This window comes from Muntiacus reevesi, chromosome 4, assembly GCF_963930625.1.
Source record: "Muntiacus reevesi chromosome 4, mMunRee1.1, whole genome shotgun sequence".
In the NCBI taxonomy this organism is placed as follows: Eukaryota; Metazoa; Chordata; class Mammalia; order Artiodactyla; family Cervidae; genus Muntiacus; species Muntiacus reevesi.
In genome coordinates this window covers 21,921,840-21,949,615 of record NC_089252.1, presented here as the reverse complement: position 1 = coordinate 21,949,615, position 27,776 = coordinate 21,921,840, and the positions used below count along the sequence as shown (strand labels likewise).

The 27,776-nt window shown below is 37.7% G+C and overlaps 1 protein-coding gene across 4 annotated transcripts in view; it reads right to left on the bottom strand.

Moving 5' to 3' along the window:
• Positions 1 to 27,028, bottom strand: part of NOL4 (nucleolar protein 4) — a 451,497-nt gene extending 424,469 nt beyond the window's left edge. For all 4 annotated transcript variants that reach the window (XM_065935126.1, XM_065935125.1, XM_065935127.1 and 1 more), the window contains exon 1: positions 26,765 to 27,028. In XM_065935126.1, coding sequence (XP_065791198.1) covers positions 26,765 to 27,028 — 264 coding nt within the window. The remainder of the gene's footprint in view (positions 1 to 26,764) is intronic.
• Between the last annotated feature and the right edge of the window lie 748 nt (positions 27,029 to 27,776).

Below are 27,776 nucleotides of genomic sequence, written 5' to 3'. Positions count from 1 at the left end.
GGGGTTCTCCAGGCAAGAATACTGGAGGGGGTTGCCATTTCCTTCTCCACTACTGGGCATATACCCTGAGAAAATCATAATTGAAAAAGATACATGTACCCCAATGTTCATTGCAGTACTATTTACAATAGCTAGGACACAGAAGCAATCTAGATGTTCATCAACAGATGACTGGACAAAGAAGGTGTGGTACATATACACAATGGAATATTATGCAGCCATAAAAAGGAATGAACTGGAGTCAGTTATAGCGAGGTGGACGAACCTAGAGTCCGTTATACAGAGTAAGGTACATCAGAAAGAGAAAAATAAATATCGTATACTAATGCATATGTATGGAATCTAGAAAAATGATACTGATGAACCTATTTGCAGGGAAGGAGTGGAAAACCAGAAGTAGAGGATGGACTTGTGGATATAGCAGGGGAAGAAGAGGGTGGGAGGAAATGAGACAGTACCAAGAGTATATATTTGACCAGTGTATATATTTGACATATATACACTATCATGTGTAAAATAGCTAACTAGTGGGAAACTGCTATATAACACAGGATGTCCAGCCTGGTGCTCTGTGACGACCTAGATGGGTGGGATGAGGGACTGGGAGGGTGGCTTAAAAGGGAGGGGAGATATATATATACACACACACATATATGTAGTTATGACTCATTCACATTGCTCTAAGGCAGAAACCAACACATGGTAAATTATGCTCCAATTAAAAAAGTGTTTTTCACAGTGCCAAATTCTAGCATATCTGGTTAAAATATCAAAAGTGACCTAAAAAGGGATTTGAAACCTATTCAGGTTTCACTATGCATGCACACACACAAAAATGAGCTCCAAAAGGACAAAAAAATCTAGACTTATTTATCTCTGTGCTCTGTCACTCAGTCATGACTCTGTGTGACCCCACAGACTGTAGCCCATCAGTCTCCTCTGTCCATAGGGATTCTCCAGGCAATAATACTGGAGTGGGTTGCCATGCCTTCCTCACTTATCTTTGTATCCATATCATTAAACATAATTTTTACTACTTTTGCCAATTAGACCAAACCATAAATGCCATATAAAACTTTTACATAACACTAGAAGTTGAATGAAAATTCTGTAAATTTATAGTTCTACTAATCATTATACAAGTTTTGAAAATGGCATAAATTAATTACAGGTTTGAACATTCTGGAAGTTTCTTAGTTATATGCTGTGTTTAGTCACTCAGTTGTGACTAAAGTCACATTTAGTCACCCGACTCTTTACATCCCCATGGATTGTGTCTGCCAGGCTCCTCTGACCATAGGGATTCTCCAAGCAAGAATACTGGAGTGGGTTACCATTCCCTCTTTCAGTGGATCTTCCCAACCCAGGGATCAAACCCAGGTCTCCTGCATTGCAGGTAGATTCTTTACCATCTGAGGCACTAGGGAAACCCAAGAATATTGGAGTGGGTAGCCTATCCTTTCTCCAGGGGAACTTTTTGACCCAGAAGTCAAACCATGGTCTCCTGCATTATCAGTTGAATACCAAGGAAGCCCTCTTTATTACAGTGTATGGTAAAAAAAAAAAAAAAAAAAAAAATCAGTAATATCAGTTAATTCTTGGAGGTGAGGAGTTTTCCTACAGAACACCAGACTTTTATGTAACTGCATTTTAAAATATTGTGTTTCACATCAAGCTGGTACCATTTGGAGATGGGGGAGAAGATTCCTGTAAAAATACACAGAAAAAAGCGGTGTCCGGTGTCACTAACACTTTTCAGACTATTCACATAACTGGATACCAACAATAACAGCTGCAGCCTTTTAAACTGAAAGAAAAAACAGTTTATATTTACCATTCCTTTTATAATTTCTACTTTTTTCTCCACTTTCATTCCAATAACTGTTAAGGTGTCTTTCAGTCCTTGGCACCATTTACTGAGTATCATCACAGCAGTAAGTAAATAAGAGTTGACAGGGAAATTAATGTGTTACTTTTCATTAGAGGAAAAAAATACTACTGTGAGGAAGAGCTCTTTAGAAATTTCATTTTGAGTCATGATTTTCACCATTTTATAAACTGGACCACCAGTCATGTTGATTTGACAGCATGTCAATGGCTTTCCTTTTATAACCAATAGATCTTCAGAGAAAAACTTTTTAAAAATATGTGCCCATAAAGAGATATGGTTGTCCCGGTTCTCATGTCAGTCCATGATGTGGTTCCTACTATTTGAGGAGAAATAATAAAGTAAAAATGAAGTGAGTTTTTCCTTAAGTTAAACTAATTTCGTTTACAGAGTGGTTCATTCTCAAGCTGTCCTTTCTAGTTTTTGTAATTGTTGTTTGTTGCTCTCATGTTAAAATGTTATTTCACAAAATGTTGGCATGTAGGTGATGGTTTTTGTTTTGTCTTAATGTTCGAATATCCTAACATGTCAAAACAAATTTGAAACATGATTAAACATTTGAATCATGTTTAAGATTTTTCTTAAGTTACTGATCCAAAAAATGAAAAAGCTACCAAGAACCTCTTTACATAAGCAATATATTGATATATTGTACACAGGTCAGACACCGAAGCCATGCATGGTGGTATCAAAAGTCAGCTGCTAAGAGAGAGATGACCAGTTGAAAGGAAAAGAAAACAACATTTCAAAACTGAAGATCAGCTTCTGATCAAAAACAAAGGCTCATTCTTGTCTTGAAAAAAATAATTTCATAAGGCATTTTTAAGTTTCAACCTATTTATACGGTTGCTTCTTTGTATTATAATGCAAAGAAAAATTAAAAGAAATAGACACACAGAAGAAAAATATAGACAGACACATAGACACACACATACATAGAGAGAGAGAGAGAAGAAAATGATACTTTGTTGACTTTTTTTGCATTATCACCTCCAAACACATAATTTTTACTTAGCAATTTTACTTCTATGACATGTACTGTGCACAAGCATTCCTCTGTTTTATAACTATTAACACATTTAATATTCATAAAGAAACCATGAAGTAGGTATTATTTTCACTTTACAGATGAACAGTGAAGCAGAGACATTAAGTAATTTGCCAAAAGTCACACAGCCAATATGTGACAGAGGTCAAAATCAAGCCCAGGCAGTTGTCTGCTTTTAGAGTTCACGTTCTTAACCACTACCACTGCCGCTGCCACAAATTAATAGCAGACACTGTATATTCCAAGAATCAGAAAAACAAAATAATTACATATAAGGATTGTACAGAAGTAGTAACAAAAAGTATAACAAACAAGTCCTAATTATTTGATACCTTTTCCTTAGCATCCTTTCTTCATCACACAGAAATACTGGAGTGGGTTGCCATGCCCTCCTCTAGGGGATCTTCCTGACCCAGGAGTCGAACCAGGGTCTCCTGCATTGCAGGCAGATTGTTTACCAGCTGAGCTAATAGGGAAGCAAGTAAACATGGCCCAATAAATCTCTGAGTTCAAAATCTTTTGTCTGGAGTTCTTGGTTTAGTTATAGTGTCTTGGGAAGTTTCAAAATTCTTTCAAGGCCCGAATTACATTTTAAAAAATACTTGCAATTTTTCTATTTAAATATATAATTTATATATATATATATATATATATATATATATATCATAAATGCAAATTTTAAATTCAGTGTCATGAAAACACCAACATTCTACATTGATGTAGAGTTTCCCTGGTAGCTCAGCAGGTAAAGAATCCACCCGCAATGCAGAAGACCTTGGTTCAACTCCTGGTTCGGGAAGATCTCCTGGAGAAGGAATAGGCCACCCACTCCAGTATTCTTGCCTGGAGAATCCCAATGGACAGAGGTTCCTGGCACGCTACAGTCCAAGGAGTATCAATGGGTAGGACAGAACTGAGTGACCAAGTACAGCACAGAGATGTTCTAATCAAGAAACAAACTTCCTCTCTTCTTATCTAGATCCATGTTTAATCCGTACAGAAAATTTGCTCATTACCTACATTTGTGTAAGCATATTTTTCTTATCAATATATGCATTTGCTTATTTTGCATTTTTACAGCATTTAAAAAGTTAAATAAAACATTGTTATTATTTGTCCCAAGTCCAGGAACCAATGAGATTTAGGATTGACAAAGTTGACTTCAACTTACTTTGGCCAAAAGATAAAAGGTCAAAATCCCACTTTTGCTATAATTACATTCTTTTTTAAATTACATTCTTTAATTAAATATTTGTCAGGCACTTGCTATGAGTTAGATACCACAAGAATCCTGGGAATACTGAGATTAACATCAGTATCACTGCTGCTCAGAGAGAAACTCTGGCATGTTCATTTAGTCCAACAGGTTGAAATCATTAGTTAACCCACAGGTCTACAACATTTACTGTATTCTAGATTATTCACTTCAGTATCTGTCTGTGTCCTATAGTTAAAATCTAATCCTTCCTTTCATTGCCTAAAAACATTAACATATTTGTTTCTATTGCTCCCAGTTCACAAAGACAGTAGCTGACTGGCTGATTACACATGTCAATTTTTCTAATCTTGACCATATAGGCAAGCAGTACTAGAAAACTTTTCAAAAGAAGTGAAGTCTCCAATCTTCTAGACAATAGACATTAATGCTGGAGATGAATAAGCCCACTAAATATTCATGATTTTCACAAAACAAAAGCTGAGAAAATATTACAATGATACCTATGGTCTTATTTTCATTTGTTACCTTCAAACATAAACTATGAACTGGATAACTTGCTCAAAGAGGAAGTATGACTTTATGTTCTTATTGAGTGTAAGTTATTTTTGCTATTACATGAAAAAATTGATAGGATGGCAAAGTATCATGCATACATATCTGGTAGGAAAGTAAAATGGTACAGACATTCTGGGAAACAGTTTCAGTTCAGGAAACCAACATGCACTTGTGCAACACATCAGTTGCACTTGGGCATTTATCCCAGACAAATGAAAGCTTATGTTCACACAAAACCTATACCCAAATATTTATAGCGGCTTTCTGTGTAACAGCTTCAAACTGAAATTACATCAGATATCCTTCAACAGATTAAACAAACAGTGGTACATCCATATCCGAGAGCACTACTCAAAAAGCAAATTATTGATACATACAAGAACTTGGATGTGTCTCCAGGGAATGATACGGAGTGGAAAAAAAAAAAAAAAGCTTATCTTCAAAAGTATGTTGTACATATGGTTTCATTTTGAAATTGCAAGTTTTTAGAAATTTAGTATAAATCAGTGATTGCCAAAGGTTAGGGTTAGAAGGTCATGGAGGAGTGAAGGGGTCAGCAGAGAGATGAATATGGTTATAAAAGGGTAGATTGAGGGATCCTTATGTTGTTGGAACTGTTCAGTATGTTTGTGTAGTGGATACACAAACCCAGACACAATGAAACTGTGTGGAATTTAACACACACAGACACACATGCACAGCAAATATAACTGGGGCTATCGAAATAAGATTAGTGGAGTGTATCAACAGAATTAATTCCGGTTGTGATAAAAGTGTTACCATTAGTAAGAAATGAGTACAGTGAATCTACGATTATCTCAATAAAAATTTCATTAAAAAAAAGGGAGATTAGAGAGCTGAAAGAGTCTCTCTCTCTTACACACACACACACACACACTTTTCTGCCTGGAAAGCATTATGTCCACCAGAACTAGAACTGCTTCAGTAAGTGAGATGAAAGCAATATTAAAAATGGCAAATAGGAAAATAGGAGCCTTGATACCTTATGACATCAGGACTTCACCATATCACCCTTTATCTACTTTTAGCCCTTTTTTGAACGAGATAAAAAATAAACTTCTGCTTATTTGAAAAAAAATAAACACACACACAATGTGACAAGTGCTAATAAGGCAGCATAGACAGGATATACCTCTCCTGGTTACATACTGCCTTCCTATACAGTTCTGCCTCACGAAGATGCTGTTTGTTTGAGAAGTAAAATAGCTTTCACCAAAACCTAAATCTGTGCACACAGTATATAAAATATACAACACCCTGTTACTCCATATGCACATATATAACACCATATTACTCCATATACACATATCTAACACTGACTCAATGGACATGACTTTGAGCAAGCCCCAGGACTTGGTGATGGACAGGGAAGCCTGGCATGCTGCAGTCCATGGGATCCAAAGAGTCAGACATGACTGAGCAACTAAACTGAACTGAACACTGTTACTCCATATACACATATGTAACACCCTATTACTCCACAGTAGGATACATGATATTTCTCCCAGGATCTCTGCAACAAGAGGAGAATCTGTACCTCTTGAGAGTGAGTTCTAGGCCGTTTATCACAAACAATCTCAGCCAGTGATTAGTTCTTACAGTTTGCACCAAGCATTTTTAATCCAATGGTCCCTGCAGCAATCTTTATAATAAAATTCTTTATAATATTTTTTGCATCATTCATTTTCACTTCAGTATTCTCTGGTTTCCTGACACTTGGACTTCTCCTAATTTTTAATTGGAGGATAATGGCTGTACAATGTTATGGTTTCTGCCATATAACACGAAGCAGTCACAGGTATACATATGTTACATCCTTCTTGAGACTCCCTCCCACCACTCCACCCATCCTACCCGTCTAGGTTGTCACAGAGCACCAGGCTGAGGTCTGCGTCACACAGCAAATTGCTGCTGGCTATCTATTTTACATATGGTAATTCAAAATTACCATATGTAATTTTATGTAATGTAGTATCTTTCAGTGTCACTCTCTCCATTCATCCCACCCTCTCCTTCCCCTGTGCTTGGATTTTAGGAAATGGCAACCCACTCCAGTATACTTGCCTGGAAAACTCTATGGACAGAGGAGCCTGATAGGCTACAGCCCATGGGGTCACAAAGAGTCGGACACGACTGAGCAACTTCACTTCGCTATATTGCAAAGCAATCATTTGGTTCACAAGTTCACACTCACACTTAGTCACTAAGTTGTGTCTGACTCTCTGCAACTCTGGACTGTAGCCCATCAGGCTCCTCTATCAGGGATTTCCTGGGCAAGAATACCAGAGTGGGTATCCATTTCCTTCTCCAAGGGATCTTCCCGATCCCAGAATTGAATCCTCGTTTCCTATTGGCAGATCCATTGGCAGATGGATTCTTTACCAATGAACTACCAGGGAAGCCCTGGGTAACCTGAGGAGACTTTTTAAATGTACTGTGGTCAAAATCTATCCTTGATAATAGGTAAGACAAAGAATGGATTAAGGAAAAGCTCAGTCACTATCCTTCCCTTGGCCATTTGTATTCTATTCCAGAGCCATGAGTAACTCGTCAGACATATCCTGAATTGTTTCACATAATTAATAAACTCTTATGATGTCTTTACATTCTCCCTCAACATAGATGATACTTCTGCATTTATTGGGAAAAGAGACGACAATGACAAAAAGGAGAGGAATTAATACTTAAATTCTTTGCGGTCAGAAACTGACACATGAATCACATGTATTGCCTCATTTAATCATCACAATAACCATGTGAAATAGCTGTCATTTACTCTCCTTACCTCATAGATGTCAGAAGAACTTCTGAAGTATGAACTGATTTCTTTCATTTGTCTATGTGTATCCTGGTCCTTTCCCCAAACCGAGTTGTGAGGGTTTATAGACATACACTGCCCTAGGGAAAGTTGTGATGAACATACATTGTTTAAAAATATTCAAATGTTCAAGTCTTGGATTTTAAGTTTCAAAAATTTACTTGGATTTGCAAGATTCTGAGGTTTAGATCTTCAGAAACCTAAAGCCTGAGGACCAATCGCATAATGTTTATGCCATAAGAAACAGACCTGAATAAATGTTGAGGAAGTAATAAACAGTTTTCACACTTCCTGTGAGATAACAATTCTCAGTGGGTGAAGACAAACAGAAGAAAATGTACCTGCATATTCATGAGTTCCTGAGAAGTTCTGCAGTCTATGCCTCCCTAAAGTTTTACTTTAAAAAAGAGTTCTGAGAAGCTAAACACAGATAGCTTTGGGAATTCCTGCAACCCCAAATATGCAGAACATATCATGAGAAATGCCAGGCAGGATGAATCCCAAACTGGAATCAAGATTGCCTGGAGAAATATCAACAACCTCAGATATGCAGATGATACCACTCATGGCAGAAAGTGAAGAGGAACTAAAGAGCCTCTTGATGAGGGTGAAAGAAGAGAGTAAAAAAGCTGGCTTGAAACTTAACATTCAAAAAACCAAGCTCACAGCATCCAGGGGTAAAAATGGAAATTGTGGCAGATTTTATTTTCTTGGGCTCTAAAATCACTGTGGACAGTGACTGCAGCTGTGAAATTAAACGTCACTTGCTCCTTGGAAGGAAAGCTATGACAAACTTAGACAGAATACCTAAAAGCAAAGACATCACTTTGCCAACAAATATCCGTACAGTCAAAGCTATGGTTTTTCCAGCAGTCATGAATGAATGTGAGCTGAACCATAAAGAAGGCTGAACTGAAGAATTGATTCTTTAAAACTGATGCTGGAAAAGAATCTTGAGAGTCCTTTGGACAGAAAGGAGATAAAGCCAGTCAATCCTAACCCTGAATATTCATTGAAAGGATTGAGGCTGAAGCTCTAATATTTTGGCTACCTGATGCAAAGAGTCAACTCATGGGAAAAGACCCTGATGCTGGGAAAGATTGAAGGCAAGAGGAGAAGAGGGTGGCAGAGGATGAGATGGTTAGATAGCATCACTAATTCAATGGATGTGAATCTGAGCAAACTCTGGGAGGCAGTGAAGGACAGGGGAACCTGGCAGGCTGCAGTCCACAGGGTTGCAAAGAGTTGGACACAATGACTGAAAGACAACAACAATAAATATAACAGGTGGGTGGCTTATTTTGTTATATTTTCTGCATCTGACATAGTTTGTGAGCAAGAGAATGGAGACAGCTGAATGCCAATGAGTATCAGGTGAGACAGTCTCATAAGCACTCACAGGAGAGTAGGTGAACTCAACCCATGATATCAAGAAAGACAACAAGATACCTAAGGGAGTCCCATATTTGTAACAGCCCTGTATTCACAAACAAGGTGTACCACATTAGCAATCTACATGATAGAAACAAATTGAATGGGGAAGTGGATTGGATTGGCCAGAAAGTTCATTCAGGTTTTCCTATGAGAGATTATGGCCAATCCAATACATCTGAGCAGATACCAGTACCGTCAGCAGGAACCAAAGCCCAGTAACATCCACTCTGTCTGTGACACTATGTGAACCACCCTCAGCCCTTAGAATCCCAGGCAAAGGGATATGTTCAACTTACTGAGTTCACCAGGAATTAACTAAAATTTAGATTCTGTTTTCACCAGATTTCATTTGCTTTTATTTATCTAATCCCTTAGGTGGAAGCTGAGATTACTGATTTGAGACACTTCATCTTTTGTGACGTAAGCACTCACCATCATAAATTTTTCTCAAAATCTTCCTTTAGGTGCATCCTGAAAATTCTGATATGCTACACTATCATTTTCATTCTGTTTGAAATATTGTCTAATTTTCTTTGGGATTTCTTCTTTCACCTATAGGTTACTTAAAAGTATGTTGTTGAATCTTTGAATACTAGGGGAATAACCAGATAACTTTCTCTTATTTGATATCTTAATTCTTTTAGTTAGAAAATATCCTTTGTATATTATATACTTTTCATAGCTACATAAACTTTAAAACCCCACCAGTGCTATATTTTTTCCTTTCAAAGCCATATATATTTTAAAGAATATAGAAGATGAAAAATAGTTTGTTTATAGTTTCTATTGCTCTTCCTTTAGTAAAGTTCCAAATTTCCTTCTAGTACCATTCTTCCTCAGGCTTTCCTTGTAGCTCAGGCAGTAAAAAATCTGCCTGCAATCCCAGGGTCAGGAAGATAACCTGGAGAAATGGCAACCCACTCCAGTATTCTTGCCTGGAGAATTCCACCAACAGGGGAGTCTGGTTGGCTACTGTCCATGGGGTTGCAAAGAGTTGAACACAACTGAGTGACTAACACACACACACACCATTCCTCTTCAACCTGAAGAACTTCTTTTGGCATTAAATTTAGAGCAGGTCCAGTGGAAAATAATTCATAGGTTTTCTTCATCAGATAATGTCTTTATATCATCTTCTTTCTTGAACAGGTATTCTTCAATGAATATACAATTCTTTCAACATTTAAAAAAAAAGAAAAGAAAAAAAGTACTATTGTTAGGGTCCTCCATTGTTTCTGAGGAGAACTCTGTGGTCACCTGAATTATCGTGTGTTGTTTACCTCTGGCTGCTTTCAAGATTGTTTTGTTCCGGCAGGTTCATTATGTGTTTTAAAGCATTTTTAAATTTTATCTTGTTTGGGTTTTACCACGTATCTTGGTTTCTTACCAAATCTGGGAAACTTTTAGTCAATATTTTTCCAAATATTTTTCTTCTATAACAATTTCTTTCTTTTCTTCTTCTATGATTTCAGTGGCAAAAAGAAAAATTTATTTTTTTATATTGTAATCTTCTTTCTACCCTGTTTTTCAGATATGATAATTTCTATTAATCTATCTTTAAACTCATTGACTGCATGTGCTATCTACATTCTATTCTTGAGCCCACCCAGTAAATTTTTATCACTTATTAAATTTTTTAGTTCAAATCTTTGCATTTTATTCTTTTTAAAAGAACTAAAGTTACTCTTCCTCTGCTTAGAATATCTATTTTTCCATTAATTTCAAAAGTATTTTCATCTTCTGCATAGAGCATTGGTTATAATAGCTGAAAGTTCTTAACTTCAACATCTGACTCAACTCAGAGTTGGCATCTGTTGGTTTTTTCCTCTTAAAACATGTCCAATTTTCATCATTTTTATATGCAATTTTGCATATAAAATTATCTTATTTCAGGCTGTATCCTGAACATTTTTATTATGTTGTGAGGTTCTGGATCCTACTAAAATCTTCTGGAAAGTGTTGTATATTTATATCATGCACCAAATCCTATTAGACTCAGACCATGAGCTTTGCTTGCCTTCTCACCAATGATTCCATTATCAACTAAGTTTTCAAATTTTTCTGTTTCTTTGGGTCTAATCTGCATATGGGTAGTGTAGGGTTTAATCTGGGACTTGTAGCTTATATCACACTTCAGTTCTCAAAGACTTGGTCATGGTACTTTGCATATGTGCTTCACATTCACAGCTTGACAAAGAACTCTCTGGTATTTCCCTCACTCTTGTTTCCAACATCCCTTTATTTCTGATTCCTCTAGCCTGAAAATATCAGTGCCTCTCAGCATTTCATCCTTCTGCACTTTGCATAAATTCATGAGACTGGAGCCATCTTCAGGACACATGTGTCAGGAAAATGAGAGAGAGAAAGTAGTAGTGGAATTTCACAGACACTCGGACCACAGGGGCCCTTTCCACACGACTCCTCTAGCCAACAAGAAAGGTTATCCACGAAGAGTTTTAGGTTCCTCTCTGCCAGCATGGCCACCATAAAGCATCAGAGCAGCTCCATGACTGAGACTAGCCTTCAGTTAAATCTAGGCGATAAAAGAATGGGAAGAACAGAGAGAAACTCACCCCTCATATTGTTTGGCGTCTAATGCATTTCCATCCGCATTCCGCCTTTTATTGTTTTTCAGAGTGCTCAGGTAGTTGTATTTTAGGTTCTCACTAGTTTTTCATGAAAGAGCTCATCCATAATGATTCATAATGAAAGAGATACACCTTTTTGACCAGCACTGGCAACTCACATGGAGCTTTATTTTAGAAACAAAGAGTCATAAGCCCTGGCCTGACCCAGAATCTCCATTCTAACAAGATTCTCAAGTAATGGGTAAGCACACTAAAACAGAACATATCCTGAGCTAGAAGACAGGAATAAGATTTACAAAGTTCTTGGATCCTAAGAAGATTCAAGGAAAGTTCCTCATTGAGGGCCAAAAAAATCAATTCCAAGATACACACACACACACACACACACACACACACACACACACACACACACACATATGTATTTTTGAAAAGGATAGACAAGTATAATAATTAAGTGGGAAAATAAACTTAAAGCAAAAAAATAAATTAATGATAAATCATATGGAAATAGTAAAGAAAATTATGGATGACAGTTATGGTAACAACAAGGATGGGAATTACATTTAATATCTTGTAATAAAATATAATGGAAAAGACTCTGAAAAGGAATATATGTATGTAGTTATATGTGTATATAGATATAGATGAAATTGAATCATTTTGCTGCTTTGCTCTACACTAGAAACACAGCATTGTAAATCAACTACTTCAATAAAAATTTTTTTTAAATGTTCAAAAGAGTAAAATCAAAAAAAAAATTTTAAAAAGAAGAAAATTATAGTAGAAACACTTGATTAGGTATTTATAAAGCCATAAAATAATTATGAAGACTATTGGGGAAATCTTAATAATGATTTTAAATGAAAAAAGCACAATTCAAAGTTGTAGGCAAACTATGATTATAACCCTATATATAAAGTAGGCCAGGTACCATATTTTAGAAGATAACTTAATTAGAAGAGAACAACAAGGATATCAAGGGAACTGGAAACTAAGAATGACTGCCTAGAAGGGGGAACTGCAAATGAGTCAGGTGACGGACCCACCTTTGCCTCCCTGATATCCATGTTCCCCTTCCCATCTCATCAGCTTGCTAGTGTTCTTTTGGAGATCTCATCAGTGTATGTACAGACATAATTGGTTACACATAGACTTTCTGAACTCCACCAAAAACTCAGCAGATATTATAGTATAAAACATAAAATCACTTAACTTATACTGAAAGATATAACTCAAATATTCCCAATATTGGCAAAAGTTTGACCAGTGCATCCTCTCTCTTTGGTCAATTTATGTAGGAACCCAAATAATCAAAAGGTGGCTTGTTAAATGTGGGTTTAAAGAGGGCTTGATAAACCCACATGATCAAGTTATGGCAACTGGCTCACCTGAATGGAAACAACCATCAGGAAACACTAAGTTCTTCATCATCATAACAGTATATTATTTTATCAGCACTGCCAGTATGTGTATCTTTATCTCATTATTTCCATGGCTGGACAAACACCACCCATATTATCATCATCTATATTAGTGCTTAAAGCTCTTGTTTTCCTTAAAGCTATTCAGTCAAGAATTTAAAAATTTAAAGTTGGAAGACAGTGAATACATCACATGTAAATGTCAATATCAAATTTTCATTTTTTCAATATGCTAACATATAATTATTTGCTAAACTTGTGATAAGACAAAGATGTTTTCTTTAAGCATGAGCCTACCGATTGACATTCCAAGTGTGAATAATGCCCTGGACAATGCATTGTCCGTGACTTCTAGTTTCAGTTACTTTAAAGTAAGTTTTTACTTGTAATCTAGGCTGTGCAGAAACCTGTTTTCTTCTTTTTTCTCTATTCTTTCCTAATTGTACTTTTTAGCAATTCACACTAATTTTGAGCCTTCCTAAAGCACTGAATTTACGTTCATGCATTCAGTTCATCAGTCATGAAATATTTAAATGACAAAATGATAATAATTGAAACTCACATAAAAGATGCAGGAAAATGTAACCAGTAATATAGACACAACTCCATTTCACGTGTACAAGGCACAGGTTACTACAGCGTAGACTACTTTGAATGAACTATCCACACTCTGGGAAGAGAATTTTGATTAATTCACTAGTTAGTGAAGCTCTATTAAGAGATCTTTTATTATACTTTCAATCAAAATACCATCTAGTCTTGAAAATCCCATCTAATTAGGTCAATTGGTTAGAGCATAGTGTTATTATGACCAAGCCAGACATTAGATATGTGCCACTTATCTTTGCCCCATGTTCCTAGATTAAAGCCCTAAAGCCCTCTAGCCATCTGGCAACTGCAGTCAGGTCCACCTCTAAGTGTTGCCTCTGCACCCCCTCACCCTGGCACCCCACCACAGGAAAAAAAAACAGATAACTTAAAAAATATTGTCCAACCTTATCTCAATGACTACTATTTTTATACATAATGATGAGACCCAAATATTCAAATAATATTTTCTGAAAACACATAACTTTAAAAAAGGAAGAACTAGCAACACAAATACCCTTTCTCTGACTGTGAGACAAGCTATTCCTTTGTATCACCAAAATGAAGCTTCCCACTTTCTGAACTTATATTCCGAGTCTCCTTCACAACCTTCCAGTTTTCTAAGGGTGAAAAATCTGTAACTCTGAGAATAACTAGCACAAATGAACACTTGATTAAAATTAGGAAGAGTGGGACATAAGAGTCTCTTGAATAAACCTCAGATAGAAAGGGAAAATAATCAAAATAAAGATTTTCTCTTCTCAACATAGAGAGAGGAAAATTATTCCAATTCCTGTTAATATCTTAACAGAAGAAGATATACCTGTTATTGTTATTTTCTACATGCTAATTCCCCAAATATTAAGCAGGTCTCATTTAAGATGTATAATATTATAACAAAATAATTATTTAAAAATAAAATTATAGGATGGTTAGTGCTAATAAATAATATTGCTGCATATTGTTATTTGTCACTATGCAGTCAAAAATATTTAAACATACATTAATATAATGATGTGTATAATGCTCTATTTTAATACATGCACTCCTCAATCTCCATCCTCCCTGAAAACCATAAAACAGTAAGCCACTTCATAGTCTATAAAGAAGATAGATGGAATATAGTGAAATAAAATATTTTAATTAAAAACAGAAAAATCAAATTAGTACATAGTAAGAAAGCAATATATATATATACACACACACAAATATATCTAATGTGATCAATAACTATCTCAAATGAGTTGTTAGAAATTATATATTTTACTAAATTATGGACCATCACATAAAAAACGATTAAAATAGCAACACATTAGGCATTAGCAGAATGCCATTTAAATTATTCCCAGCTGCATCTTAAACCACAATTAGTCAAATATGCTTTGTAAAAAGTTGTTTTAACTGAGCAAATGCTTTTTGAAAGATTTAGACCAAAAAACTATGTATTATTTTCTCTTGCTGTATAATTACAAATTGGGTGGCTTAAAGCTTCACAAACTTACATTATCTCACAGTTTCTATGGTTCCAAAGACCAGCATATTTTAATGGGTCTTCTGCTCAGGTTCTTATAAAGCTGATATCAAGGTGGAAGACAGCTACATTCTTTCTTGGAAGCCCAACTGGGAAAAGCTTCCTTTGGTCAGAATTTATTCCTTGTGGTTGTAGGACTTAGGTCCCCATTGTTTTGCTAGCTGTTGGCAAAGCATGCTGTCAACTCCTAACCACATGGCCCCCTCCATCTCAGCAACAGAGAATCTCCCTTACAATGAATCCAACTCAGGTTCTGAAATTCTCTGCCTGCTATTTCTGCTATAAAAACTCTCTGCTTTTAAAAGGTTAATGTGATTAAGTCAGACCCACCTAAAAGAGCCCCCTTTCTTTCAGTTAACTGTGCCGTATAACATAACCATAGGAATCAGAGATCATATGCACACTTTCCACTCACACTCAAAGGTAAGGGAATTAAACACATGTGAGGGTCGTTTCAGAGTCATCTTAGAATCCTGCTTATCACAGTACACAAAGATTGAAGAATCATAGTGGCAGAGACAGGCACGTGGATTTAAAATCAAACAAGTCTGAGGAATAAACAACTTGGAATAGAATTTAGAATACTGCCTTAAAGTAAAAACTTCATGTTCTAAGCAATATTTGAAATATTACTTTGAAAAGGTCTGTGCTTGAATAAGTATTCTATTAACATATAGAAATCTCCCATGGGTTTTAGAACAATTTCTCTGGTAAATCTTTGTAGCTGTGGATGTAGTAATAAGAGGTCAAAAATTATTTCTCCTCAACTCTAAAAACAGAAGGAAAAAAAAAAACATTTTATTACAAGATGATTTCACCCATATTCCTTTTTCTTTCCAAAATTTTTAATTTTTATAGATTTAAATTCTTGCCACATTTTGTCAAATGTTCATAATACATTAAACAAGTTAGAAGTCAAATAGTCAAATGTATCATCAGCAGGATGAATGAAATTTTGATACATTTATTCTAAAGAACGCTAACTACATACAACAGCTACATACAACAACATGGGTGAATCTCACAACAAAATCCAATAAAAGTAAAAGAGACAAAAGAGTTATTTACAGTATCATTCTTCTGTAGAAATTTTAAAATCAGGAAAAACTAAACTGCATAGTTTAGGGACGCTTTGTTATTGTGTCATTAAGTTGTGTCCTTTTAAGTGTCTTTAAATTTATTTTCTTACATTTAAAGCAGTCCTATTTTTAACACTGTATTGGGATTAATAAAGTCTGACATTTGTATGGCATGATTCAATTACACAATATCAAGCTATTGAACTATATTGATTTACTGCTTGACAATTTGATTTCAGTATCTAATATTTATAACTATAATATTTCAAACAAATGTTGAGGCAAAAGGAACTATTCAACTTTTATTCTTTATTCATCTGATTTATAATCAGCATAAACCAAGGAGAGATCTCAAGTCCCTACCCATAAGACCTAAATCATAACATCTTTGCTCAAACACTTCTGGTAGCTGGCATTCCCTATAGAAGGAAGGTCAAACTTTGCAACATGGCAGTAGACGCTTCCCATAATTTTGCCCCCACCCAGTTTTCCAAATTTATCTTCCACTGTACCCTGCATTTCAGCTATTCTTGACTGTGTACCATCTCAACTTGCTTTGATGAAATAAAATCTCACCTCCATCAAAACAACACCGAAAGAGTATAATTGTTTTATGGATGTCGTGAATTTTTATGGCTAAGAAATTATTTTTAATATTGTGTTAAGTGTAGAGGCACTCCCCTGTAAGAGAGAAGGCAGTATTTTAGCTGAAGTGTAAGGTCTTAACTAAAATGATTTACTGTGAGGTAATATTAGACTTCAACAAATAGTTTCTGCCTTCAACAACAGCTCAGTCAGTAAATCATCCGCCTGCAATGCAGGAGACCTGGGTTCGATTCCTGGGTCAGGAAGATCCCCTGGAGAAGGAAATGGCAACCCGCTCCAGTATTTTTGCCTGGAGAATCCCATGGACAAAGAGGCCTGGCAGGCTATGGTCCAGGGGATCACAAAGAGTCGGATACAACTAAGCAACCAAACACACACACAATGTTATCCTATGGATGAGAGTAACTGTCTCCAAATTGGTATGTGCACACCCCAGGAAATGCATGAGATGACCTGCTGAGATAAATAAAAACATTAACATTTGTGTTTTTATATATTTAGTAATAGTTGGTGATGGACAGGGAAGCCTGGTGTGGTGCAGTCCACGGTGTCGCAAAGAGTCGGACACAAGTGAGCGACTGAACTGAACTAAGTAACCGTCCTATATATTTAATTTTTGAATATGTGCTATGTATTAAGTATTGATACAGAACTATATGTAATTTATAAAAATACACATGTTGGGGGAATATTCAATTTGCTTTAATCACTAGAGTGCATTATTTTAAAAGTTTGGAAACCAAAGCAAGGACTTTGGAATCCAACTGAAATAGTTTCTTGTCCCAACTCTAACACCTAGAAGCTATGTGACTTTAGAAAGTTATCTTAATTTAAACCACAATTTTATCAAGTATGTAATAAAAAATGTTCATGTGATAGGATTATTGTAAATGTTACAGGGGACATTTTGTTCAAAGTTACTATCTCAATCCTTAACCAACATATATTAATAAGTTGATAGATGCAAGGCATTTTTATTAATTGTGTTACATTCAAAACTTTCTATTGTCTAAAGAAGCAATATGCTCATTAAAGAACTCTAGATGACAAGCAAAGTCACCAGTTTCACAGCCTTAAAAAAAAAAAGCCCATCTTTTCCTGCTTCTGATGGGACTACAAATGATATAACTGCTAAGGAAAACAATATGGAAGTTCCCCCAAAAGTTAAAAATAGAACTACCATGTGATCCAGCAATCCCACTTGTGGGTATACATCCAAAAGAATTAAAAGCAGAGTTTTGAAGGGACACCCTTCCAAGCCGCACTCTTTCTAACAGCCAAAAGTGAACGTGAAAGTCGCTCAGTCTTGTTGACTCTTTGCCACCCCGTGGACTATACAGTCCATGAAATTCTCCAGCCCAAAATACTAGAGTGGGTAGCCGTTCCCTTCTCCAGGGGATCTCCCCAACCCAGCGATCAAACCTAGGTCTCCCACATTGCAGGCAGATTCTTTCCCAGCTGAGCCACAAGGGAAGCCCAAGAATACTGGAGTGTGCAGATTATCCCTTCTGCAGGGGATCTTCCCGACCCAGGAATTGAACCGAAGTCTCCTGCATTGCAGGTGGATTCTTTACCAACCTAGATATCCGGGAAGCCCAAAGGTGGAAGCAATTCAAATGCTTATCGACAGATGAATAAAAAAAAATATGGTAAACACACAAAACAGTATATTATTCAGCCATTAAAAGTAAGGAAATCCTGTGACACAATTTAACATGGATGAATTTTGAGGGTATTATGCTACGTGAGACAATCAATCACAAAAAGACAAACACTGTGTAATTCCACTTATACCGTAGGGGGAGGGGGGCTTCCCCAATGACTCAAAAGGTAAAGAATCTGCCTGCAATGCAGAAGTTCAGTTCAGTTGCTCAGTCGTGTCCGACTCTTTGTGACTCTATGGACTGCAGCACGCCAGGCCTCCCTGTCCATCACCAACTCCCGGAGTTTACTCAAACTCATGCCCGTTGAGTCGGCAATGCAGAAGGTTCCATTTTAATCCCCAGGTTGGGAAGATCCCCTGGAGAAGGAAATGGCAACTCACACCTGGGAGAACCCATGGACAGGAGTCTGGCAGGCTACAGTCCATGGGGTAGCAAAGAGTCAGTCATGACAGGGCAAGCATGCTGCAACTATATGAGGTATCAAAAGTAGTCAGATTCACAAAATCAGAAAGTAGAATGGTGGTTTCCAGGGGCTGGAGGGAAGGGGAAAGAGGGAGTTCTTTATTAGTTACAAAGTTTCAGTTTTGCAAGATGAAAACATTCTAGAGATCTGTTGTACAACAAAGTATATATGCTTAATACTGTTGTACCACACACTTACATATGTTTAAGATGGAAAAGTATATCACTTTTCCACTTATGCTTTTTTAACCACAATTTAAATATATAAAATTTAAAAAATAGACCCCAAATCTGGTTATAACTAGTTGGTGTGTAGCATTTAAATAAGAAGATTCCATTGTGTTATAGGGCTGGGAAGCAATTTTCATTTATCCCATTAATTACTGTCAAAGATATGTTACACATGATGCCCTCCCTTCCATCAAAACAAATTTTGCAAAACAAAAACAAAAACAAATTATCAAGCAATAGACATACCTCATGGTATGGTGTTGTAAGAATATGGTCAGTCGGTTCAAGAGATATTAAGCTGATAGAATCAACAGTATTCTATCAAGTATTGACCATAAGGAGAGAAGAAACGGGGGAAATCAATCATATCACACAGACTTTTGGCTTGGAAAGGTGAGCAAATTGTATTGCCACCCATGGAGAAAGAAAAATTTTAAAGAATTTTTTTTTTTAAAGAGGTTAGCTTGGAGGACCTAGTATGGGGAATGGAGAGAAGAAAAATTTTTGAATTTAATTTTAAGTGCCTTGGAATATTTTGATGGAAAACATCTAGTGGAAAACCCAAAGCACAGATCTGAACTCCAGCAGAAGTGTATTAGGTCCTCAAAATAGACACACAATTGAAGCCATGGGTGGGGGTACTAGTACTCAAGAGAAAGAGAGAGTGAGAAAAGGGATTCAAAATGTGTCTTATTCAAATTATTTAAATTTAAGGATACCTAAGTAAATCCATGAAATTTGGGGAAAAAAACAAGTTTGCCACTGAATTTTAATAATGCTAACACAATTATCTACAATGTTCTGGTGGAAAGAGTGAAAACAAAGAAATTATACCTAGCTAAGTTGCCCTTTAGGTACAAAGGAAAAGGACAAATATTTTCCAGTTGCATATAAACCCCAAAGAATAGAAAATAGGAGCCCTTCTTTAGGGAAAAAATGATGATCAGGAATTACAACTAATCAACTGATGAATCAAGTCAGATAATTTAGAGGTAAAGAAAAGCCAGGTAAAAGAATGGATGATATGCATTTAAACATAACAAAGGAACAATAATTATAAGAAGCAAATTACACACTATAACATAAAGAACCTTGACAATAAAAGCAATGATATTTATAAAATACAACAAAATATATAACATTTGTAATAGAATAAATGTAGTGTATTATAAACAGGGATAACAGTAACAAAAAGTTAAAAAATGAAAAAAGATTTGTTCCTTATCTTCCACTGGAGAAAGTCAATTATATGGTATAAAACTGAAATTGTAGTTGAAAAAATAAATATAATTCACTGTCAATATTTTAATCTTTTCTGTCAATTTTAAGAATACATACTTCTGTGAATAAACCTTTATCTATTAGAAAATTTTTGAATTTCGTGTATTTTTGTGACATTTTGATAATATTATATTTTATTCTTCTTAAATTAGCATATACTTATGATCCCAGTATTAGAAAATCACTTCTGCTTCTCCATATACAGTATGATCATCAACCATTATCTCTAATCTTCTTTTGGGATACTTGTTTAGATGAATGTCTGTAATGATACTCATAATTAGTTAATGGATATATCTAGGCAAGAGACTTAGCATGAATTTTTGGCAATTTTTTTCTTTTCACTTAGACTTTTGAGTAATGAGTGTATCACTTTTAAGAGAACAAAGTCATTTTTTATTTTCTAAAAATGGAGTCAGAAAAAAGATGCAATAAAATACATTAATGCATATATGTATCTTGTATTTTAACTCCTTATTACACTGTGATTTTGAGTTCATAACACATAATTAAAATTATACCATGGTGTTCTTGCCTTGTTAATACTTAGATTAGCTTCTATTTTTGTAGCATCTATTATGTGTCAAGCATATGCTGTATATACTATATGCTTATGAAGTATGATTATTCCCATCCAAAACTAAAACTAGGCAAAGTTTTGAATGCAAATTAGGAAATCCTCAAAGAGAAACAAAGAGGAAACTGTGTCTTTAAATAAGAAACTTTCTAACTCACAACTCCAGTAAATGTCAAATCCAGGATTTAAATCTTGCTCTAAAATCCTTACCCTGCCCACTATACCATGTCTCCTGCCATCCATGCTGTTCATGAAGTTTATATTGCTATCCTAGGACTATGAAAATGAGTGTAAGCTAAAACACAATGGATTTACTTTAATCTTTCCTAGTTAGATATAAAAAAAACTTGGCAAATACAACAGCTATTAGTGAGAGGTCTTTATGATCTTGACATGGAGATCAAAACTTTTGGAAATTCTGCTGCCACATCCCTGTATTTCCTTCCTCATCTTTTCTCTATCCTATATAGAAAGGCCAGAGTTTAAAATCTTGACAAGTGGAATCTCAGAATTGTTACTGAGAAGCTTTCTAGAGGGAATACATATGTGCTGGGTCTTATCCCTCACCTTCACCATAGTCACTAGTAACACAGCTAAGAAGCACTAACAGAAAAGTTAAGGACTGGTATCTTCAGAAACAAATGTGGATAGTCCTCATGTGGGCTCCCCAGGTTACCCAGTGGGAACGAATCTGCCTGTAATACAGGGGATGTGGGTTTGATTTCTGAGTCAGGAAGATTCCCCGGAGAAGGAAATGACAACACACTCCACTACTCTTGCCTGGAAAATCCCATGGAGAGAGGAGCCTGGCAGGCTTCAGTCTATGGGGTCACAAAGAGTCAGACACAAATTCGTGACTGAACAACTAGTCCTCATGTACTAAGAGAGTCTGATTTCCTTCTAAAATTCAGGGGAGTTAACTCAACAAGCCTTTTGTCTCTTAATCCTCATGGCCAACTGGCCTCTAGTAAAAGGAAAGGAAAGGAAAGTGAAGTCGCTCAGTCGTGCCCAACTCTTTGTGACCCCTAGACTGTAGCCTACCAGGCTCCTCCGTCCAAGGAATTTTCCAGGCAAGAATACTGGAGTGGGTTGCTATTTCCTTCTCCAGAGGACCTTCCCAACCAAGGGATCGAACCCAGGTCCCCCGCATTGCAGGCAGACGCTTTACCGTCTGAGCCACCAGGGAAGCCTGGCCTCTAGTAAAGGCACCCACTATTCCCTGAGAACCTAAAGGAGGTGCTGTGCTAGGGACTTGGACTTGCCATGGATGACTGATTCCTCCCAGCAACTCTTAAGTGCCACTGAAGTCAGCTTATAAACCACAATGCTGAAACTCATACTTGGGATCTCTTTAACCCCCACAAAGATCTACGGTATAGTGTGTCCCAAAATATTTAGATGAAGGGGGGAAAATGCATCAGTCATCAGTAGGAATTCCCACTGCAGAAGTATTAAGAGATAAGCAAAATTTGGGTGCCTCCCCGTGACTACTGCTTTGATTCGTCTCTGTCAGAGATACAAAGTATCATTATGTAGAGCTGGCATATCCCTCAGCTTTGTTTTCTAGAATTTCTACAGCAAATTACAGATCAAGGCCCAATATACATGATGTGAGCCTCAGTCACGGACTCAGGCCAAGTGGAAATGTACACCGACTCCTTGTGTGTTATTTTCTTCACTCTGATGTGGTATTAAAAAAAATAACCAAAACTACAATCAGAGAACTAAAAAACAGTAACTGCTTATGAACCAGTCCATGAATATTCATTCTAATCACTGTACAATAATCAATTAGTAGTATACACAGTGAGAAAATATGAAATCTGAGGCTACAGATTGAGAACTGAATAAATTATCATTTTTAAATGACATAACTAGAGATAGTGTATTTTCTTTTCTGGATAAAAAATTCATTTTATGTTTCCTTGTGGAATAAATAAAGGGAAAAAATATACGTAAATGGTTTTTAAAAAAAGGGCCAAAATGTCTGTTCCTACAAATACAGGGAAAGAAAAGCATTGCTCACATTATTTGATTTTATAGTTTGGATATTCATTACCTTGTTTGGTTAAGACTGAAAGACAAATAGAAATGTGAGTTTACTGAATTTCCTAATGATTTATAGAATGCAGTAGACTTTTAAAAAATAAACGATAATGCATTAATAATATTACTAGTGAAATGTAATGAAATTTCTGATTCTTTTCTAAATTTACCTTTCCTAATATGAAGCGGTAAAATGTGTTTACATTTGTAAGTGTGATGTTTTAACTAATTGCTGCCAGAAAACAAAGTGTCAGTCAGGATGTAAAGCTTCTGACAACAAACTAAGCTAGAACTATCAGAGATGTAAAACAGAGTAACCATAGTGAGGCTAATTTTAAATGGTCACTGATTAAACATTGCTTCTGAATCAATGTCAGGCATTTCCTGTATCTTTTTTAGAACTGTTTGAAGTTATCCATAATTTCATACTTCTAAATTTCTGACACCTTTAAGGAAAGAACATAGAAAAGTAACAGTGGTAGTATGGAAAAGAACTTAGATCCCATGCTCAGCAAAGCACATATGTGTGTGTATACATGCACACGTGCGCGCACACACACAGTCCCACTCCAGACCTAAAATGGCTGAGTCGCAGGATGTTGTTGCTTGGTGACCAAACAGTATCTGCTCAGCCACACAGTAATCTAAACAGTGACAGATATGTCCCCTCGGTTTTAGGCATGGCCAGTGCAAATAGTAAAGGGCATGCTTATCTTCTCCAATATTCTACATTTTTAAGTCAGTTGTCACTTGCTTGATTTTATCATCAGTTACCTTGAGGCTTCAGGGGGAAAGTATTTGCGAAGCTATAAATACATCTGCTCTTTTGGAAAAACAAGAGGTAGGACCAAGCTTCTTTTAGAATGAAAGATAGCCCTGTTTCAATTAAGCCTGCATGGTGTGTCTGCTCGGTTCTAGTCTGACCTCCCAGTTGCTATCAGTCTCCCTTTCTTTCATTAAACACAAGGAGTTAATTAGCCCCAGCCTGTCCTCTCCCCTTCTCTCTTTCCCTTTTCGCAGTAGTAATGATGCCTAATTACCAGCAGCAGTGGGTAACTGCAACACCAGGAATGAATCGCTGTCAGTGACAGCAAAGCCAGTCATGAATCTTCAAACCTCAGAATCCTAGAATGATTCTCAGTCTACTTGAAAATACCATTCAAATACAGTACTCTCTTTCAACCAATAAATGCTTTTGGATGAAGAAAAAAAAAAAAAAATCATGGTTTTTTTTTTTTTTTTTTGTCTTTCTGATGACTGCACCCCTGCTATCATAAAGAAAAACCATCATAGGTTTAAGGAAGAAATACTCTGAGATGTGGGGAAACACATGATAAAAGGGATCTTTTATTTTTTAAGTCAATGAAATGATGATTGGCTGTCTCTCAGAGAAGGAGGAGCCTATAATTCTATGTCAGGAGCAGCATAAAAATTTCATAAAGAGCAATAGGAAAGTTCATGAATTAAAAACCTCTTCAAAATTTCAAAACAGGTGTGAATGAAAATCAGTGCTCTTAAATACTACACAGGAAACCATTATGCAAGAACATCACCTGAAGGATTACATTTTCTCCTTTAACTATATGGAATCTTTACTGAAAAGAGAAATACATGTTACTTTATTATTAATCTTGGAGCTGTTAATCTATATTAGATATCTTAGCAGCAATTTCTTAACAACTTTGCATTAATTTTTCAATGAAAATGTGGTACCCAAGAATGTGAATGCCGGTTTGAATTACTGGCATCCATGTTTATCTTAGTGCCTCTATGACCATTACAGAATTTATGTTAGAATTTTTATTTAACGTTTTAAAAAAGAACACCTGTATATACATACGGTTGATGTAATCAAAACCATGCAAGTATAAACTTATTGGAGAAATACACAAGTGAAGCAATCTGACACATAGACAGAGGTGCCTAAGTAAAACATTTTAAGAAATGAAAAACAAACTCCCAGCTAGCAATTTACAAAATAACATACCCACAATCTTATTAAGCAATATTCAGATAAATATATCTTAAATCATTATTTTACTCATCAATTAGTTCAGTACCATCCAAAGAAAAATACATTCATATGTTGTGAATTCTAATTTACTTTGTCTAACTAAGTTATTTTTAAAAATCAGGTTCTTAATCTTACTCCCAATATAAATGAATCAAAGCCCCTCATTCTCTATGACAGACTTCTGGCTCATCCAGATGTAGATAAACCTAAGTTCATCCATGCCCATCTAGTGCTCATTATTAATAAAGCAATCTCACTATTGTCTTTACCAATGCCACATGTGAAAGGCGAAGGCTGCGTTTATAGCTCGCCCTCCCAGAAACCTTTCAACAATGATGCATATTTAAAAAAAAAAAGCCAGAACTTTTACGTGTGTTTCCGTTTCACCTTTATTCCTATGTTCATTTTTCCATATAAATTTCAAAAGAAATATACTTCCTTCAAACAACTACCCCTAATTAATCTCAAGAAACCATAAACTGCTTTCCAAAAAGAATCCTCCATATAATCCTTTGAAAAACCTTTCATGCACATATTTCCAATTTAATATACCTCCGTTTGAGATAGAAGAGTAGCTTTCAAAGCATCTCCTTTCTAGCATCCTCCAGGAATACTGCACGGGAAACAGTTGCCAGTGAGAGATGGAGGAAAAGAAGCAAATGCTCTAGGAACCCCAAAGCGAGGCAAAAATGTACCGAGTGCCAGACAACCCTCCCCCACCCCTACTCCGGACGACTACCCACCTAGCATGATGAAGAAAGAGGTCTTATGGATGTGATCTGCAGTCCTACTTGTAGCCCACAGTTCCCATCTCCTGAAAACGGAAATTGACGCTGCCGCCGCTCCCCGACCTCACAGGCTTCTTCTGCCTGCGGAGGCTGAGATACTGAGCTCTCAGCGCCAGCGCCTGGGCTTGCAGCTTTGCGGCCGTGAGACTACAGCCATCCCAGAATAAGGAACAAATAACGTACACCACTTGATTGCGCCCAAACCCATCACTCTTTGTTGTTCATCATGTAGCTGCGGCTTTATTTGTGAAAGCGGCAAGTGAGGAAGGAAGGGGGGGTGGGGTGGGCAGGAGGAAGCATCTCCAGGACCCTATCTACCATCTAAATCTTCAGGGCAAGATCTCCGGGAGTGATTAAGGCGATCGGACAGCCAGGTGTCTCCCAGGCGGCGGTCTAACTAACAATAAAACCTGATAGTGTCCGGGGGGTGGGTGGGGGGAACCCCACATCCACGACCAGCGCCACGTTCGGGCTTTGTGCCAATAAAAAGACACCGTAGACTATCGATCAGAATCGTCTATTATCAGAGCGTGCGGCTGGGGTTTCAGCGTGGCCTTTATGCGAGGTGGCGAAGGCGGGACACGCGCCGGGCGCCCAGAGAAGGACGTGGGACAATGGCCCAGCCCGAGGACGCGAGATGCCGCCCGACCCGGGGATGGAAGCTCCGGAGACGAGGAGGGCTGCGCGCTCGAGAGATGCGCTGCTGCTTTAAAATACAGGACCACAAAGACTCCACGCTGGGGGAAACGCGCCTGGCTCACGCGAGTGGGGACGACTTGGGGAGGGGGGTTGAGAAGGGTGGGGGCAAAGGAGCCAACGGTGGCTCACGGCTCCCCCCCTTTCCCCCCCACCTCCCCGCCGGGCTGCTCCGGCAGACAAATAACAGAAGAAGGCGAGTCACTCACCGTGGTCTTGACCGGCACGTAGAGCACTTGCTTGGCGCCGCCGCCGCCCCCGCGGACCTCGTCCGGCTGGCCCAGCTGGAAACCCTTCGATTTGACCCAGAATTTAAATTTGGCGTTGTCCGTGGAGCTCGACTCGCAGCCGTTGAGGAGCTGGACGATCCGCTCGTATTTTTTACGGGTCACCGTCTTGGTCTTGCCCGAGTCCCCGTAAGTCCTGAGGCACCAGTCCTGGAACTGGCGGTACACATCGCGCTCGCTCTCCATGTTCCGCGCGCCCGGCTGCCGGCCGGAGGCTCCCAGCGCACTTCGCACCTGTTCACCCCGGGCTCATGAAAAATGCAGCCCCCCGCCACGATGTAGGGGACGCGAGGTCCCGGCCGCCGCCAGAGCCTGCCTCGGGCCGTGGGGAAGCGGGGGAGGGATGGGGCGAGGGGGAGGAGGGTCCGGCTGGGCACCAGCGATCAATGCCCTGTGCTACGAAGTCTCTGGTTTCATTCGTAATTGCGACGGTGTCTCCGGACGCTGTTCTCTTCCTCTTAGTGATGGGTCTCTAATATTGTGGGAGGAGGACCATCCTCTGGCCCGGAGGAGCTGGGTTTTGAATAATTAAACTCCCATTCCTTGGTTTATTAAAAATCCCAATATTGACTTGGGGTGGTCCCTCGACGCCTTGCCCGGGGCTGCGTCCGGGGCAGGCAGGTGGAGCGCAGCGCCGCCTCCCCGCGCGCGCGCGCGCCCGAAGCCTCCCGGCCTCCGGCCCCACCACCGTCCAGGAGCGAGGGCTGCGCCTCTCTTGAAAGCAGCTGCCCGATCGGGCGCCTGAGAGCCCGCAGGGCACCCGGCTACCCGGGCTCTCCTTCCTCCAGGGTCCCGTTCCGCTTGGGCCTTCCCTGTATGGGGCGTTCAGGGACTAGAAAGAGAGAAAGTTCTTACCTGTCATGTTGTTAAGCCCATCAAATCCTGCTACACAGGAAATTTCTTAAGGTATTTTTAAAGCGGCTTAAAATGTCAT